This window comes from Pimephales promelas, chromosome 5, assembly GCF_988280905.1.
Source record: "Pimephales promelas chromosome 5, fPimPro1.hap1.1, whole genome shotgun sequence".
Lineage (NCBI taxonomy): Eukaryota > Metazoa > Chordata > Actinopteri > Cypriniformes > Leuciscidae > Pimephales > Pimephales promelas.
In genome coordinates this window covers 4,409,367-4,424,790 of record NC_142773.1, presented here as the reverse complement: position 1 = coordinate 4,424,790, position 15,424 = coordinate 4,409,367, and the positions used below count along the sequence as shown (strand labels likewise).

General features: G+C 37.4%; 4 protein-coding genes across 5 annotated transcripts in view; 2 read left to right on the top strand and 2 right to left on the bottom strand.

The window, feature by feature from the left end:
- The first annotated feature begins 509 nt into the window (after window positions 1–509).
- Window positions 510–4,991, top strand: LOC120476270 (uncharacterized). The gene is made up of 14 exons (XM_089130827.1): window positions 510–1,051; window positions 1,526–1,633; window positions 1,738–1,782; window positions 1,880–1,948; window positions 2,032–2,118; window positions 2,328–2,670; window positions 2,761–3,043; window positions 3,173–3,406; window positions 3,482–3,573; window positions 3,716–3,820; window positions 3,924–4,117; window positions 4,218–4,382; window positions 4,530–4,774; window positions 4,875–4,991. Exons 1-14 carry the CDS (start codon window positions 849–851, stop codon window positions 4,913–4,915), a joined length of 2,214 nt encoding a protein of 737 aa, XP_088986953.1. The 5' UTR covers window positions 510–848; the 3' UTR covers window positions 4,916–4,991.
- Window positions 4,992–5,097: 106 nt separating this feature from the next.
- LOC148980453 (P2X purinoceptor 7-like) lies at window positions 5,098–6,169 on the bottom strand. The gene has a single exon (XM_089131711.1). It carries the CDS (start codon window positions 5,688–5,690, stop codon window positions 5,199–5,201), a length of 492 nt encoding a protein of 163 aa, XP_088987837.1. The 5' UTR covers window positions 5,691–6,169; the 3' UTR covers window positions 5,098–5,198.
- Window positions 6,170–10,601: 4,432 nt separating this feature from the next.
- On the top strand, window positions 10,602–12,596 carry LOC120475066 (uncharacterized). Of its 2 annotated transcripts, none has more exons than XM_039665780.2 (3): window positions 10,602–10,708; window positions 11,031–11,159; window positions 11,344–12,596. In XM_039665780.2, the coding sequence occupies exons 2-3, from the start codon at window positions 11,072–11,074 to the stop codon at window positions 11,958–11,960; spliced, it is 705 nt and encodes a 234-aa protein (XP_039521714.2). In that variant the 5' UTR covers window positions 10,602–10,708; window positions 11,031–11,071; the 3' UTR covers window positions 11,961–12,596. The 2 variants fall into 2 exon arrangements, with proteins under 2 accessions (XP_039521714.2, XP_039521715.2); XM_039665781.2 differs by having other exon boundaries at window positions 10,644–10,708; window positions 11,035–11,159.
- A 2,266-nt stretch (window positions 12,597–14,862) lies between these two features.
- The window catches only part of mov10l1 (Mov10 like RNA helicase 1), a 60,638-nt gene continuing 60,076 nt past the window's right edge, over window positions 14,863–15,424 (bottom strand). Inside the window, exons 25-26 of the mRNA XM_039665782.2 lie at window positions 15,257–15,348; window positions 14,863–15,169 (exon numbers count right to left, since the gene is read on the bottom strand). Of these exons, the coding sequence (XP_039521716.2) occupies window positions 15,148–15,169; window positions 15,257–15,348 (114 nt within the window). The 3' untranslated portion in view covers window positions 14,863–15,147. The remainder of the gene's footprint in view (window positions 15,170–15,256; window positions 15,349–15,424) is intronic.

Genomic DNA, 15,424 nt, shown 5'->3' with positions numbered 1-15,424 from the left:
TTATGAGATTAAGATATATACTACCTGTACGTTGTTTTACTGAACAATTAAGTACAGTCGTTGACTCGTTGCTAACGTCAGTCACAGACAATTTTACCTCAGGTCGTAAGTTAAAATAATTAGAGAATCTTACCTGAAAATACAATGACATCAGCGATCTACCTCCAAGCTGTTGTCTTTGAAAAATCTGTGGTTTATTGCAAATATTTCAGGGAAATATTTTCATTTCCCTACTTCATTGATATGTTTTTCGTCGTCCATTTCACTCCGCGACTACGCTACAGAAATTACTTGAAGTGTGTTGTGACCTGGTAAATCCAGTAGGTGGCAGTACACAACCGTGAATGTAACCATGAGAGGCAAACTTACATTTGCTGCGTCCCAATTTGCTTATACTACGCCCTAAAAGTATGTACTCTTTTTGTGCAGAAAAATTATATACTTTTGAGTGTGTAGCAAAAGAATAGGCAAGCTTTGGGACATACTATTACGTCATCTTTAAAGGGACACTGTGTAGAGTTTTAGGTATTTTATTATCAGAAATCAATATTTTTATTCATAAATATGTCCTCAATGGTGTACAAATACCTCTGCAAATTATCTGACTTATCCTCGTAAATGAAGAATTTATTATCTTTATGTACATAGGACGGGTAGGTTAACGGAGGCTTCCATGTCGTTCCGCCATCTTGAAAAACTATAATAGCAGAGAAGGTCAAAAAGTACCACCAGCCAAACGCGTTTCCACAACGCGTTTTCGTTCAGACTCAGAGCCAGCGTCACGTCACATTGAGAGGCGCATTCCCTGAATTGCTCTCCTATGATTGCTGATTGCTCTATTATTTGTAATGGCGGACCATACATATGCCGAGTCACAGGAGAATGCATCTTCCACGCAAAAAAAGGCAAGACTGGAACGAAAAAGGAAACGTGACCGGAGATTGCAAAAAACGAGAGTAAATATCGGGATCGCGTTTTCAAGGTGGAAAGAGCTAATGCAGCATAAAGATTTCAGAAGAGACGCTGAAGTTGCCTGCTTTCTCCTCGACAGGTTAGTCAATGTTACAGTCTTACTTAATTTTTTTGTCATTGCTTGGTTGTGTACTTTATTATATATACAGTATAACATAGGTAAAAAAGTTAAACAAGGTCTTTGATGAATAGCAGCTATTGACTACTTTACTCGCTGCTATTGTGAAGGTGCTAAAAACAAGGTTTGTAAGTTTACTCTTTATAACCTATAAATTCAGTAAGAATATAGAGATAATGAATGTTTTTGCATTGTTTGCACACCTAATGATATTTCAAGTTTTTAGTTATCTGAAATTTTATGTTATTTATCATTTATACTGTGACCTCGCATTGAATAATACAGACGCATACAGTAATTTTGTATGTAGCCTATGCCTATAGTTTTATTTGTGAACATTGGAGAGGGTCAACAACTGCTGGAGTCAAGTCCCTTTTATGTAAGAATAAATGGTCAATAAACCATGATCTGATTTTCCCATCTGATTTTTTGCAGTTATGAGAGTACCCTTTTGAGTGGTAATACATCAACCCCCATCAAGGCAAAATGTGTTCAAGTGGCAAATGCTCCAGCGTTGTCAAGCATTTCCAGTGGGACAGATGGGTAAGTCATTTAATTGAAATAATTTTTTAATTGTTAAAATACAAGTTTCATATCAAACTTGTATCTACCTATGCATCATATTGTCTTATGATTTTTGCTTTTAGAGCTGAACAACAAAGTGCACCGGAAGTTGAAACCCTTGAACAGAGGTAACCCATAAACAGTCAATTTTGTGTCCCATATCAATACTATCTGGTTGCATGTTTTCAGCTAATACATGCTTTAAATTATCATTTATTTTCATAGTATGCATGACATGAGTATTGTTGAAGAGGAGTTGAATGAAAATGCCTTCAATGACCCCATGAACAGTGTGTAAGTGGGATTTTATTCTATTGTATAATTAGATTTTTTTTTTCAGTTTTTTTTTATTCATTTCAGTTTGTTGTATCTTACAGGATTGATTTGGAAGAAGAAGGACCCTCATTTCATGGTTACCTGGACGACAGCTCTGATGAGGAATACCTTCCAACAATTTCATTGCGGTGAGTCATTATCTATTACTTCTTTTTACTTTGTTTATGTGCTGAATTTTTACATGTAAAAAATGTTTTGGGCTATTTTGGAATGTTTTTGAATTCTTTTAGTTCACACTGATGTCTCAGGTAATAAATTTGATCATGTTTATATGCTGGAAAAACTTGGAAATAATTCAATTGAACTGTGTATGATCCCTGAAGTTCTTCTCTTCCAGAATGGGTGGTGCAATGAAGGGAGCACAGGTAATTGACAATCTGCCAACTATTGGGATTGATGAGACTGTGCATGATCTGCCTGCCCCTGAAGTCCCTCTCGATGAGCCCTTGAGTCTCGAGCTGCCGATTTTGCCAGGCCCTCAGAAGGTCCTCAGTGAGGATGACATTATTGGCGTTAGAGCAGCTGTGCTCTATGAGAACTGCTTGAGGCAGCTTGTCACATTTTTAACTCTTCCCGTGAACAGATGCACTGGTGTCTTGAGGACTGGTTTAGTGTGTGACAGTGTTGCCCCATTTTCAACAAACATCGGCATCAGGGGCACTGCGATGAGTGTTGAATGGGTAAGCCTTTCACATCACATCAAAATGTATCGTAACAAATGGCACTGTTTATGCCTTATTAATTTTACAATGCTACCCTTATCTTACCAGATCTGCCCCAATGGACATTGCCTATGGCGGTGGAATTCACAGCCTGTGTTGAAGTTTGGCATGCAGGCTGGGGACTTTCTTATTTCCACTAACATTTTACTTTCTGGAAACAACTACACTAAAGTTGCTCTCCTATTTAAATTCATGAACATACAAATGGTAAACACCAACACACACTACACCATCCAGGACACCTACTGTGTTGACACTATTAAAGATTTTTGGGAAGAGAAGAGGTCTGAATCCATCAGCCGACTAAAAGGGAAAGATGTTGTGCTCCTAGGTGGGTAATTATATATTTGAACTTGTTCTCCATTAATTGTTATGGTATTAAACAATTAAACTAATTTTGCAATCACTTTATCATACAGGTTTTGTATTTTGAAATTACCTGTATTTCCTTTTTCTATAGGTGATGGCAGAAATGACTCACCAGGGCATTCTGCCCAATACTGTAGCTACACAACCATGGAGCTTGACTCTAAGGAAATCATCCATGTGGCCACTATAGACAAGCGGCAGACCAACTGGAACTCCAACATCATGGAGAAGGAGGGTTTTATCCAGACAGTGGACAAGCTTACGCAAGAGATCAAGGTAGTGGAGTTCTGCACGGATGCTCATGTCCAGATTGGAGCCCTTTTGAGTAAGTGGTCAAATAATAAAACATTTGAATAGAAATATTGAATTGCTGATTGAGAAATGATTCTATACTTCAAAGACCCAGATAAAGGAAAATATAAGGATCTGAAAATTCACCACAGCCTGGACATGTGGCATGGTGCCAAAAATTTGTGCAAAAAAATAGCAACCGTAAGTTCTAATACATCTAATTTCATTTATTAAGATTTGTACCTTCCTGCATGTCGGTGTAATAATTTTGTTATGTCAGGTCTCCATAAAAATATTTACAAGGACTAACTTCCATTGTCTCTGTTTTGTTAATTACCATAAGGCGGGAAAGGTGAAAGGACAGTCTATTCTCCTTCACTGGCTGAGGGATATAGTTAACCATTTCTGGTGGTGCTGCAAGACGGCAGAAACATTTGAGCAGTTTCTTGTAAGCAGGAAGAATGTTATAATAGAAATAAATGATAATAATGCAATGAGTCAAAAAACTTTGATATGATAATGTTTTTGTTTAATTGTTTTACTTTCCTCAGGCACTTTGGATTGGAGTTCTGCATCATGTTTGCAACAATCACACCTGGGAAACAGGAAGCTGCCAACACGACCACCATGAAGACACTCAGGATAAAGAGTGGATTGAGAGAGATTCAAAGAGCCATAAAGCGCTTGTGGAGATCGTCCTCAACAAGCGTTGGCAGAAGGATGTCCACAAGTATCTGCGCTTCAGGTAAAGCGTGGAGACATGACATTTTAAAAGAAATCTAAATGATACGCAAGTCATGTGTGGGTGTGTTTTTTAGTCTAAATCTATTTTTTAATTTGTCCAGATCGACAGCACATCTCGAATCTTTTCAGAATCACATTCTGATGTATGCCAGCAAGCGCCAGGCCTTCACTCCCCGAGTGTATGACACGAGAGTTGTGCTCGCAGCCCTGGACTACAATTTCCACCGGGAACGACCGGCATACAGGACGGCTGAGGGCCAACAAGTGTATGTCAAACTCTCAACAATTTGTTATATTCAAATAATTGCAATTTCACATTTTAAATAATGTATTCAGAAATATGAGAAATATCTATAAGTTTATTACTCATAATGATTAAATGACTTGTAGCAATTGTCTTTTGTTAATTTAAGTTATAGGAAGAAGTACAATAAAAATGCCAGAAGATATAGCCTTTACACCATGAAGTGTACAAAATCATATGGTTACATCCCTGAGATACAAGCACGCATCTTGAAGGCGAGAGTCACAAGTGGAATTGGGATGCCGCGAAAGAGGTCCCTAAGAGCAGATGACCCAAGGCGTCTTGGTGTTGTGCCACCGATACCGCCACCATCAACATCAGAGCTGATGCATACACAGGTCACCAGAGGTCTGGGTAAGTGACAAACATCTACTTGGCCTTATTTTAGCCCATTAATTTTGTCACATACTGATTCTTAATTGTGTATACATTTAATTGAACTTGTCTTTCACAGGATCTACCTTCCATGCTATTACCAACTTGGAGACAGATTGAGATTGAGTTGTTTTACTGATATTTGAGTTGTAAATACATGATCAAAAATCATTCTACTTATTAATAAATATATGTTTGCATTTTCAAACAAACTTCATTTTAAGTTTTTTGTGTATCATTCATTTTGCACATCATTTTTAAATGTTTCTCTATCCCGATTTTAGAAAAAATACATTACAAAGTAAATTAACAAATATTTTATTCTTTATAACAAAGTGTGAAGTAAACAGAACTTCAAAGAATACAACATATATAAATCGATATTACTATTTACAAAACTTTTTTAGATCCCTGGAATGTAGCCAGTGTATTGTGCCTGAGGGTCTGGGAATTTTTCCCTAATCCTGTAAACACAGCAGCTTGGAATGACTCTCCTGTTCCCCTGTCCTAATGAGCCATGCTGCCAGAAAATAAAGTGTCTATAAGCTGCATGCCTGTATTCTCGGTTGTCATCACCAGGCTCCCTTACATTTCCGAAAGCAGTGAGATCCTCCCGGTACTGTCTATGTATCCGAAGATATCCCTCATCCAGGCAGTATTGTGTAAAATGTGGAAGGAGGCTCACGCAGTGTGCAGGGTCCTGTCCACAGCATTTCCGCTCCCTGTCTGTCGGCATGTCTCTGCAGTGGCTACAGGTACACCATGGTACCCCTGGAACCTCCGCAGATGTAGGGGCACCATGTCTTTGCTGATGCTCGATCAATAAATCAAAGACCAGACCCGGCTGCCTCTCCAACAATCTACCTGTGAGGCGTATGTGATCCTCAAGGCTCATGTTCTGCAGTAGTCTCTGAAGAAATGAAAGGAAATATGATTATAAGATCAGATCTAGTCCATTAGATATACATGTAGGTATAACATACATCATGTTTTGCAGTATATTGCACTTGAGGCATTGCAGGGATCTCATGTATAAGTGTTTTAAAAAAAAATATGTGTGTGCAAAATAAAACATTGCTCTCTGTAAGATTTTCTATAGCTTTCTTTTTTTTATATATTTAAATTATCAATTGGCTAAAGTTATGATTTTGCTATGTGGATAAGATTGTACAGAGAATTAAAATTAATTTTTACAGCTAGACACATAAATTGTACAAACCTCGGTCGTTTCTCTTCGCTGCCTTTGAAAACTTTCAATTCTACTTTGATCGTCTCTTGTAGTTGCCGGGTATCTTTGTCGTCGTTGTGTTGACTCTCGCGCTCCTCGTCGTCCATCTCGCCTGACGTTAGATCCCACTGATCCACTGCCTCTCTGTCCTCTCCCTCTCCCTCTACCTCTACCTCTACCTCTTCCTCTCCCTACTGCTGAATCATCCGATGATGATATCTAACAATCAGGTAATTCAGAAAATATAACGAATATAGGCGGCATTACTACTAATTACAACAGTTCATGTTTTTCAGTGTCAGAAACTCATACTGTAACATTCGTTTGTTCGTTGTGTCAAGTTGCTGTTTTTTTTAAATTACAAACCTGTTCACCCGGAGAAAAACTCGATGAAGTGTTACTACAAGACATCCTGTCATAGCATTTTGGTACATAACGGCAACCGTAGATGCAATACGCACTTGAAAAAGCGAGGCGCTGGAGAGCAAAATTCGTTTGAATGCAAAATAATATTTAACCACTAGATGGGGGTAGATCCTACACAGAGTCCCTTTAACGGGCAGCTCTGTCGTGGGCTGCGTGCATCCAGTCACCGTAAACTGCCCTGTCAATCATCTTGTCACAGTTAAAATCCTCCACTCTATCCAATTTGATTTCCTACTGTTTCGGAGAGCACGTTGATCTGCCAGTCGTGGGTCTTTCATGTGGAGACTCTCCTCGTGTTTGCAATTTGAATATAATGATGCATTTAAAAAGTAATGGCTAAAAGTATCTTTACAAAAGTTCGCAATGATGCTGCAGATATAATGTGGACAACATTGAATAAATTTCCGTCAGGTTAGATCATTCGTCAGGTGATATAATTAATCACTCAAAGCTCTTTATCTAATGGCATAGACATATACACTAGACCTCACCTTGGATACGGCAGTTCATTAGAACGAATGCGTCAATAGAGCCGCCATCTTGAAACAGGGGAGCCCCTCCACTTTAATGCATCAGCGTCAATGTAGTAGACACAGGTCTAACGCAAATAAAATCACCATAAATCATCATGAATGCGATTTTTCTTGTTTTTTTGGTTTGTTCCAACGGTCAGACATGTATTTATCATTGATTCCAGAAAGAAATTATTTATTTTTTTTTTTAAAAAAAAAACATTCTTCCTAGTTCAGATTTCATCCGTGAACTTCATACGCTGCACAAAAGTCTGCCACCATCAATGAATTTGAAGTAAAGGCAGAGATAGCAGCGTTACCTAGCTACTTCCTATGACAAGACCCCTGTTCCAAGATGGCGGCGGTTTTGACGCATGCTTAGAACCACCAGGTGAGGTCTAGTGTATACAGTATGTCTATGATCTAATGGTGCGTTCTATTATTCATCCGTCTCGGAGATCCGAATCGGACGACAGACGTTGCCTAGCACCCCCTTTCCTCCCCAGATAGCAAACTGACATTGAATCAACGTGGAAATATGACATCGAAACAACGTTGATCTGACATTGTTTTGCTCATCGAATTAACGTTGAACCAACGTCAGACGCGTCATTCTTTCAAAACTAACGGAAAATCAACTTGAAATCATCGCGTTGTTTCAACGTTATGAAAGCAAACCAATTTTCGATTTTCATTTAGCTTTGAAGAATGCCGCATCTGACGTTGGTTCAACGTTAATTCGATGAGCAAAATCAACGTTGTTTCAATGTCAAGAGAGACGTTGTTTCCACGATGATTCAATGTCAGTTTGCTATCTGGGATCGCGGAAGCTGCAACACAAGCCTATTACTCAATCAACTTGTGTATAAGTTACTATAAGTCCATAAAACCATGTCACTTACCAATTGTACGTATGCTTCACTCCAAACTATTATTCCTTTTGTAAAACGGTGATCAGTAGTAGTAGCTACGAAGTTGCAGAAGGACTTTGCTGACAGTTATCCGAATTCTCACAGACTGCAGTCTGATAACCTTCAGCTGATAACGCTAATGTGACTGAGACATCCCTTATGAAAAACAACTAAAGGAATCTTGTAGTATTTTAGGACAAAATATTATAGTAACATTAATCCTATAGGAATAGTATAGTATTTTGGGACATAGGCTAGAAGTATAGAGGTATTAAAGAACATCACAGAAGTATTATACACTACTATAGAATACTAATAGCCATAGGATTACTACGATTTTCTTTTTCGTAAGGGATAAGCGTCAGACAAATCTGGCCCACTGTCTAATACGAGTAAAACATCTACTTCTATATCACACAGGGGATCTACTCACACAGTAATCTAATAAGATATGATTAATTTTGCCATTTTGTCCTCCTATCCGGTTCTGTATGTATGTAAGAAAGGCTGTAGAACTTCAAATTATAATTTGTTAGTTTATTGGTGGTACAGAAAACGACACAGCAACTCTTCGGCATGATTGTCCCATGTATTTCAATGAGCGCCAAGGCAATGTTTTCCCCCACGGGCTAAATTCACACCACGTGACGGGGCGTTCCTGGGGGCGTTCCCAGACCAACCGACTGTATCTATACGCCTTATTCAGGGCAGTGCCATCTTTGATTTTTAATGAGAATGAAAGTGAGGCTGTGAGGGATAGGGATAGTGAAAAATTGCAAGTAATCTAGCCGCTTTATTCAGCTTTTTACAGCGGATGACATTGGAAACACGGTAAGTCTATCCCTTACAGCCTCACTTTCATACCTGTCATGGCGCTGCTCTGAATAAGGTCTATATCAGCCATTAGATTGTGCATCGATCTACACTTCGGATTCTGACCGGAAATAGTAGACCATCCGGGTCTCTTTGAAACACTCATTTCAACATACGATTTGGGACGTACTAATTTTATTTTCGAATACTATTTAGGATGGATAGTATGCGAATTGGGACGGAGCAATTGCCTATGCCTTTAATATTTCGCAATGAGGTTAGAGCATAGACAGTAAAATAAAGGGTGTGTAGAGTATGGTAGAGTAGCCTATTGAAAAATGGATTTAAAAGGGCTATTTTTTCCAATATGACTTTATTCAAGCTGTTAAATTAGGATTTGGACTCTGACCAAATCTCAAATACAAACCAAATGCATGAAAACACCTCCTACAAACCCATTACAAACGTTTTATTAAAGGTGTAATCTATTAAATAATATTAACAAATCATCTATTGCCATTAAATATGAAGTGTCTTTTTGTCGTAATATCTACACATTTATTTATGTATCAAACAATAAGCAGACATATGGAAAGAACAGATTGAACCTCTACAGGATTGAAATTACATAACATTTATGTAGAAAATAATAGTAAATATAAGTAAAAAAAAAAAAACACAGAGGAAAAATGATGTATCAGTGGCATTACAAAACAAACAAACAAACAACAGAATATTTCAGGAATCTGTCACTTTTCTTGTTTTTAATTAACCCAAGAGGTTTGAAAAATGCATTAATTTCAATTAAGAAATGTGTTAAATTAGGCTGCGAATTAGAGAAGTTTTCCTTGTGAAGAAAAAAAGAAAAATAAATAAATAAATACATAATAACAATGTAATTCAAGGTGCTTACCTATGAAGATATAAACTATTCCAAATGATTTGAGTTTTTTCACACTGGAAAAATAAACGGATCAGTGTTTCATCCTTATTCCCACAAAAGTGCACCGTTGACATTCCGAAACGTGAGTTTGTGCAGTTTGATACGCGCTCCGATTCATTGGTTCGAAACAAATGATTCGCAAAAGATTCGAAGCTTCACGAAGCAAAGCTCTCCTCCTCTCACGGTGACATTGATTAGGTTTGGTCAGAGCCATCTGGGTTGGTCATATTTAACGGCTCTGGGTTTGGTGATTGTCTGGAAAACAAAGATTGTAATTTTGTTATTAACTTCTTTTTATGTTTTGGAAAGTTTTTCATTCATTCATTTAAATTTAAACCCAACTTTAATCACTGGATGAATGGTTAAACTCTTTTGAAAATCTTTAAAATTAGTTAAAAATCAGAAAGCCCTTAAATTGATTTCTCTTTTTGATACGTTTACATTAATTTAAAAAGTCATTTTTTTTATTGATGTATTATTTATTTTTAATTTAATTTTTTTTTAATTTCTTTTTACTTAAATATTGTTTGTTATATAGTGTGTTTTCAGTTCTTTGTACTAGCTATGCTCAACCTAAGGAAAATTGAGGTTTTATCCAGAGAGTTATTAATGTACCTTGTTTGTTTGTGTGTTTGTGTTGTTGAAGGATAATAATAATAATAATAATAATAATAATACACTTAAAAAAGGAGGCGGAAATGGCTCCAGAAGTGAAATCATATTATTGCAGTGCATTCCATTTTTTATTTTTTAAAATAAAATAAAAAATAAAAAATGAACAATTGGCCAACCAAAATAATCTAATTTTTTGCCCAATACAGCATATCCTTGCTGTGACAAATGATAACTATGTGGGGAGAAGTTGTTTATAAAAAAAACATAGTTTTGCAGGAATTCTGTCAGAGCTGTGGTTAAATTAACGCAAAAAAAAAAGTAATGTAATGATTCGTATTTTTTCTATGCACTGGTGCAGGAAATATACTGGAGACTTTTATTTTTTATTTTATTATGCGTGGGTCTTCTTCGCGTGACGTCATAAGCACTGCGCCCGCGTCTTCTCTAATGTCCGCTGGATAAAAGGTTTGTGTTTTCAGCTATATAAAACCATAGAAAACGTTCAAAATGATTGACACATTTTGCTTCAGCAACTTGGACATATTACTACAACTGTTTTGTTTCATACACTGTTGAAATTTATGTTGGTTATTAATTATTGTATTTATTTACATTCATTGCATGTAATATGACGTGTCGATAAAGTCTTTTCGCTTTACCACAAACCGTAATGTTTGTGTTATATTCCTAAGAGCACTCGTAACAGAATACTGTGTTGCTTCTTTTTCCTTTCGATTTTATCTTCATCCTCGCCTCAATCGTTATCGCTGACCCGTTTCCAAACAAGCAAGAAAAGCCAGAGGTTTGTCGATCGAGATCTGCGTGACGATGGAGTACATTAAAGTGGAGATTGTGGATCTGTCTGATCTAGAACCATTCAGAGTCAAAGAAGAACACGAAACAGAGGAACAGAAAGGTTGGTATCTGATCCTCATCAATAGAAACAAATATATAAATGATCACGATAATGTTGTGTGTATTTGTTTACCATGACATTTTATCACATCAATAATCATAGTAAAATAATTAATCTTTTTATCTGCACTTCACTTTCACCATTGTCGCTCCTGAATTGATTATCACCGACTTGTTCGTTTTAGACCTGATTGAAGTGGAAGAGGGAAGTCAAGACCAGAATGAAGTGGAGAAACATCAGGATCCTCAGAGCTTCACGTCGGGAGAAAACTCACAAAGTCCAGGGGCCAAAAAATCGTTTGGATGCCCACATTGTGGAAAGAGTTACAAATGTAAAGAAGACCTTAAGGATCACATGACAATCCATAGCGAGAGGCCGTACACGTGCCTTCAGTGTGGGAAGAGTTACACGCAGAAAATCAACCTCCAGAACCACGTGTTAATTCACAACGGAGACAAGCCTTTCACATGCACTCAGTGCGAGAAGAGCTTCACACGCAAGGGGGACCTGAAGAAACACATCATATGTCATTTCGGAGAGAGGCCTTTCACGTGCCATCAGTGTGGGAATAACTTCAGACACCAAGGCAACCTCACAAGTCACATGAAAATTCACGTGGGCGAGAAATCGAGCCGGAATCCTCAAAGTGACAAGAAAATTGCGCAAGTGTGCAATTTCAAAACTCCTGTGCTCTATCATGCTGGGGAGATGCCCTTTAAATGTGAGCGTTGCGGTCAGAGATTCATCCTGTCCGCACACTTAAAGAGACACCTGAGATGGCACGCGAAGGAGAAATCCTGAGTGTTTTATGCCTCGGAGAGTTTCAAAGAACCGTACAATGTACTGTGTGTGTGTGTGAAGATTGTGCTTGATTGTGCAGGACAAGTCAAAATATTAATTCGGAAAATGAATAACTTTGCTTTTGTTTATGGTGGGACTGGCAGTTGTAAATCATGTTAATTGTAAATACTTCCATTGTACAAGAGGGTTGCTAAATATTAGATCTTCCTCCATGTTAGTTTAAGCATTCAGTTTAATTAATGAAAGACGTGGTGAACTGAGCTATACTTGCGATGAGACTTTGAGTGACTGACTGAAAATCCCAGATAAAAACACTTGCTTGCGCACGGGGATTGTGTAACCGATGCGTTGGCTTAAAAGTTCACACTGTTTTTTGTAACTATCGAATGAGAACGTAATTGAGCTGAATAATGATAACGCTATATTTTCTTCTCTAGAGGTGATTTTTAGTTATTAGAAGTGGATTCATGGTCTCCTCACTGAAGAATTTTGCAACATTGATGATTTGATACGACTTGTTTTGATGCTGTTTTTCCCTGTGTATGACTGTAAAGATGTCCTGAAGCCATCTGTATTGTACAAAGTACTATATAAATAAATGTGAGTCAACAAGCAGTGTTGGCTATATACACTTGACATGCATAAATACCGTACATTTCATTTTTGATCTTCCGTACTTATGATCATCGGCTGGGAAAAGTAATGATCATTGAATGACGTTGGTTTTGATTCCCAGATTTCAGGGTAACACTGACCCCACCAAATCCATATTGTAAGTCTATGAACCAAAAAAGTTCACCTTTATCCTAAATAAAGAGATCACTGACACCAAAAAGCATAGTGGGCTTATTTGAATAACAGGATGTCATATTGAATGGTACACATGAACTTTACAAACCCACTCCAGAGCTTGTATTTGCATTAAACAATATAATTTTGGTAGTTTATGATGAGCTATTATTTAATAGATGTATCCGAAGGCTATTCCGATATCCGTAAGCCAATATGTTGGGACTTAATAGGTGTTATTTTGTGTTGGCTTTCGCTTTGTAAAAGGTGTTCAGGCTCAATGGTCTCTTTAGCCTTCAATGATTGAAGAAATTCATTCCCATACTGCCTTGTTTTCTCACCCATAAGAACTTTCATCCATGAAATATGCATGCGTGGCATTAGGTGACTGAAAAATTCATTTCAATTGGCTTCATACACAGTTCCACTACTTCCTGAACTTCAGCCAGCTCCTTGTCTCCTGTCTGCCATTATTGGACAAACTGATTAATCCAAGTGTGTCTGTCCTCAGTAGTCACAACAACAATAACCAGGCACACCTGAATTAATCAAGTTTGTCCAACAATGGCAGACAGGAAACAAGGAGCTGGCTGAAGTTCAGGAAGTAGTGCAGCTGTGCATAAAGCCCATTCCTTGCAAAAATCACTAATAAAAAAATAAACTGGTAAATACCAAGTAATTATGGAATGAGCCGTTTCAGACTTCAAGAATCATAATTTAATAGTGGTCATATATATGAAGATTTCAGATGCAAAAGCCTCTAAGTGCCATTTGAAATTTTCTTCTAGAATGATCATTTTTATCAAACTTGTATATTTAAGTTCAGTAATTTTACTTAAATGGCAATGATAATTACCTATTGTTATTTAAGTGAAATTACTGAACTTAAATATACAAGTTTGATAAAAAATCATCATTAAAGAAGAAAATTTCATTTGGCATTTAGAGGCTTTTGCATCTGAACTCTTCATATATATATATATATATATATATATATATATTTATGGTACATATAGCCAGATGAAAATTCTTAAATTCCACGTATATTTTTTTTCTAGAAGCATTTGTAATCGAGTTGAACGGACCACCATACTTTATTTCAATTGAAGATTTGAAAGGTCTAATAATATTCTGAAATCTGGATGGTATCACATGACAGAAACCATGAAAAGCTACAGGAAAAAATCATGCCCACTGGATGAGGGTCTGAGAGCGTTAATGTGTAACTATTTATTGATTGCTGTATTAAGTCATTGACCATTTATAGAAACAGTAAGTATGATTTTTGGGCCTTATATGATGTCTGGGAACATACATAGAAGCATATTTCCGAGGCTAAATAGAAATCATGAAAACTCCCGGCATTTTAAAGCAGGGTTCCCCAAACTCGGTCCTGGAGGACTACTGTCCCTGTAGAGTTTAGCTCCAACCTGAGCTAATCAAGGTCTTTAGGGTCAGTAGAAACTCACAGGTAAGTGTGTTTGATCAGGGTTGGAGCTAAACTCTGCAGGGAGGGACGGTGGTCCTCAAGGACTGAGTTTGGGGAACCCTGCTTTAAAAGGGTTCAGTACTCTCTCTCAAGCAATAGATCTGCATCAAGCTAACCCTTGTAAAGCTAGATTCAGTGCTGCTATATTACGACCCAAAACAGCTTTAATTATGCCTGCTGCACTTGCGCTGTAAAAAAATGACATACTGAGTAAGTACAACATTTGATAAAAAAACACTTCCCAAATGCATTCACTGGGTAATGTCAAGCTCCAATTTGATTGGTTGCATATGACTGGCAATTCTCATGAGTAACATTAGAGTGCATGAGTTCTCAGGAAAACCAAGACATGTTTACGAGACGCTGGGCCGCAAGAATAAGCATGTCAGATTGATAAATTGGAAAATGTTTCTAAAGTCTGTGCCATCAATCTCTGATAACCTTGAGCACATCTGTATATTCAAATTTGTTAAGCATTACAGAATACCGTATACACCACACATGCTCATAATATTAAAAAAAGTTAATGATGATGATGGTCAGGCAATAAAGTTCAGGCCACCAATACTTTGTCAGACAACTAAACAGAAGATAGTCTCAAATGATGAACACTTCAAACCAATACTTGCTGAAATGATTTTAATAAACACATTTCAAGGAACATAACAAAAATCAACACTGGCTCTCACAGTGCAGTGCCTCAACACTGCCCCATTCAAATCTCAGGAAGTTTGAGTCAGAACTACTTGTTCTGGGAACTAGGAAGACGCGTTTCAATTCTTCCGATCATGCAGATCTAGTGAGGTGTTTCAGAAAGGGATTTAGATGTTAATAAGCATTATTTATTTAATACAAAACAATTGTGGAAAAATTATCCAACACTGGTCCAAGTTCAGGCCAAAGTGATGTCTAGGTTTCTTCGGGGAGAATCCTGTAAAAACATTAACAGCATTAAGTGATGAATATATTTATTCCTCACCTATAGAAACAGAATGAGACAAAAACCAAACGAGCAAACCTTGAAGAGGCCCGTAGACTCACTGGAGGGTCGCAGCCCACGAACGCTCGGTTATCATGCGAGTACTGCAGCAAAGCACTGAAACACGGGTCCTGCAGGAACACACACGGATTTAGATAAACTACGAAAACGACCAAATCAATCAGTATGCCAGGCACCAACAATCCA

Bases quoted from the DNA above. Each gene is read 5' to 3' on its own strand.
- LOC148980453 (XM_089131711.1), bottom strand. From the start codon at position 5,690: ATGAGCCTTGAGGATCACATACGCCTCACAGGTAGATTGTTGGAGAGG.
- LOC120476270 (XM_089130827.1), top strand. From the start codon at position 849: ATGGCGGACCATACATATGCCGAGTCACAGGAGAATGCATCTTCCACG. The intron at 1,052-1,525 runs GTTAGTCAATGT...GATTTTTTGCAG, and splicing joins GCCTGCTTTCTCCTCGACAG to TTATGAGAGTACCCTTTTGA. The intron at 3,407-3,481 runs GTAAGTGGTCAA...TATACTTCAAAG, and splicing joins CCAGATTGGAGCCCTTTTGA to ACCCAGATAAAGGAAAATAT.
- LOC120475066 (XM_039665780.2), top strand. From the start codon at position 11,072: ATGGAGTACATTAAAGTGGAGATTGTGGATCTGTCTGATCTAGAACCA. The intron at 11,160-11,343 runs GTTGGTATCTGA...TGTTCGTTTTAG, and splicing joins CGAAACAGAGGAACAGAAAG to ACCTGATTGAAGTGGAAGAG.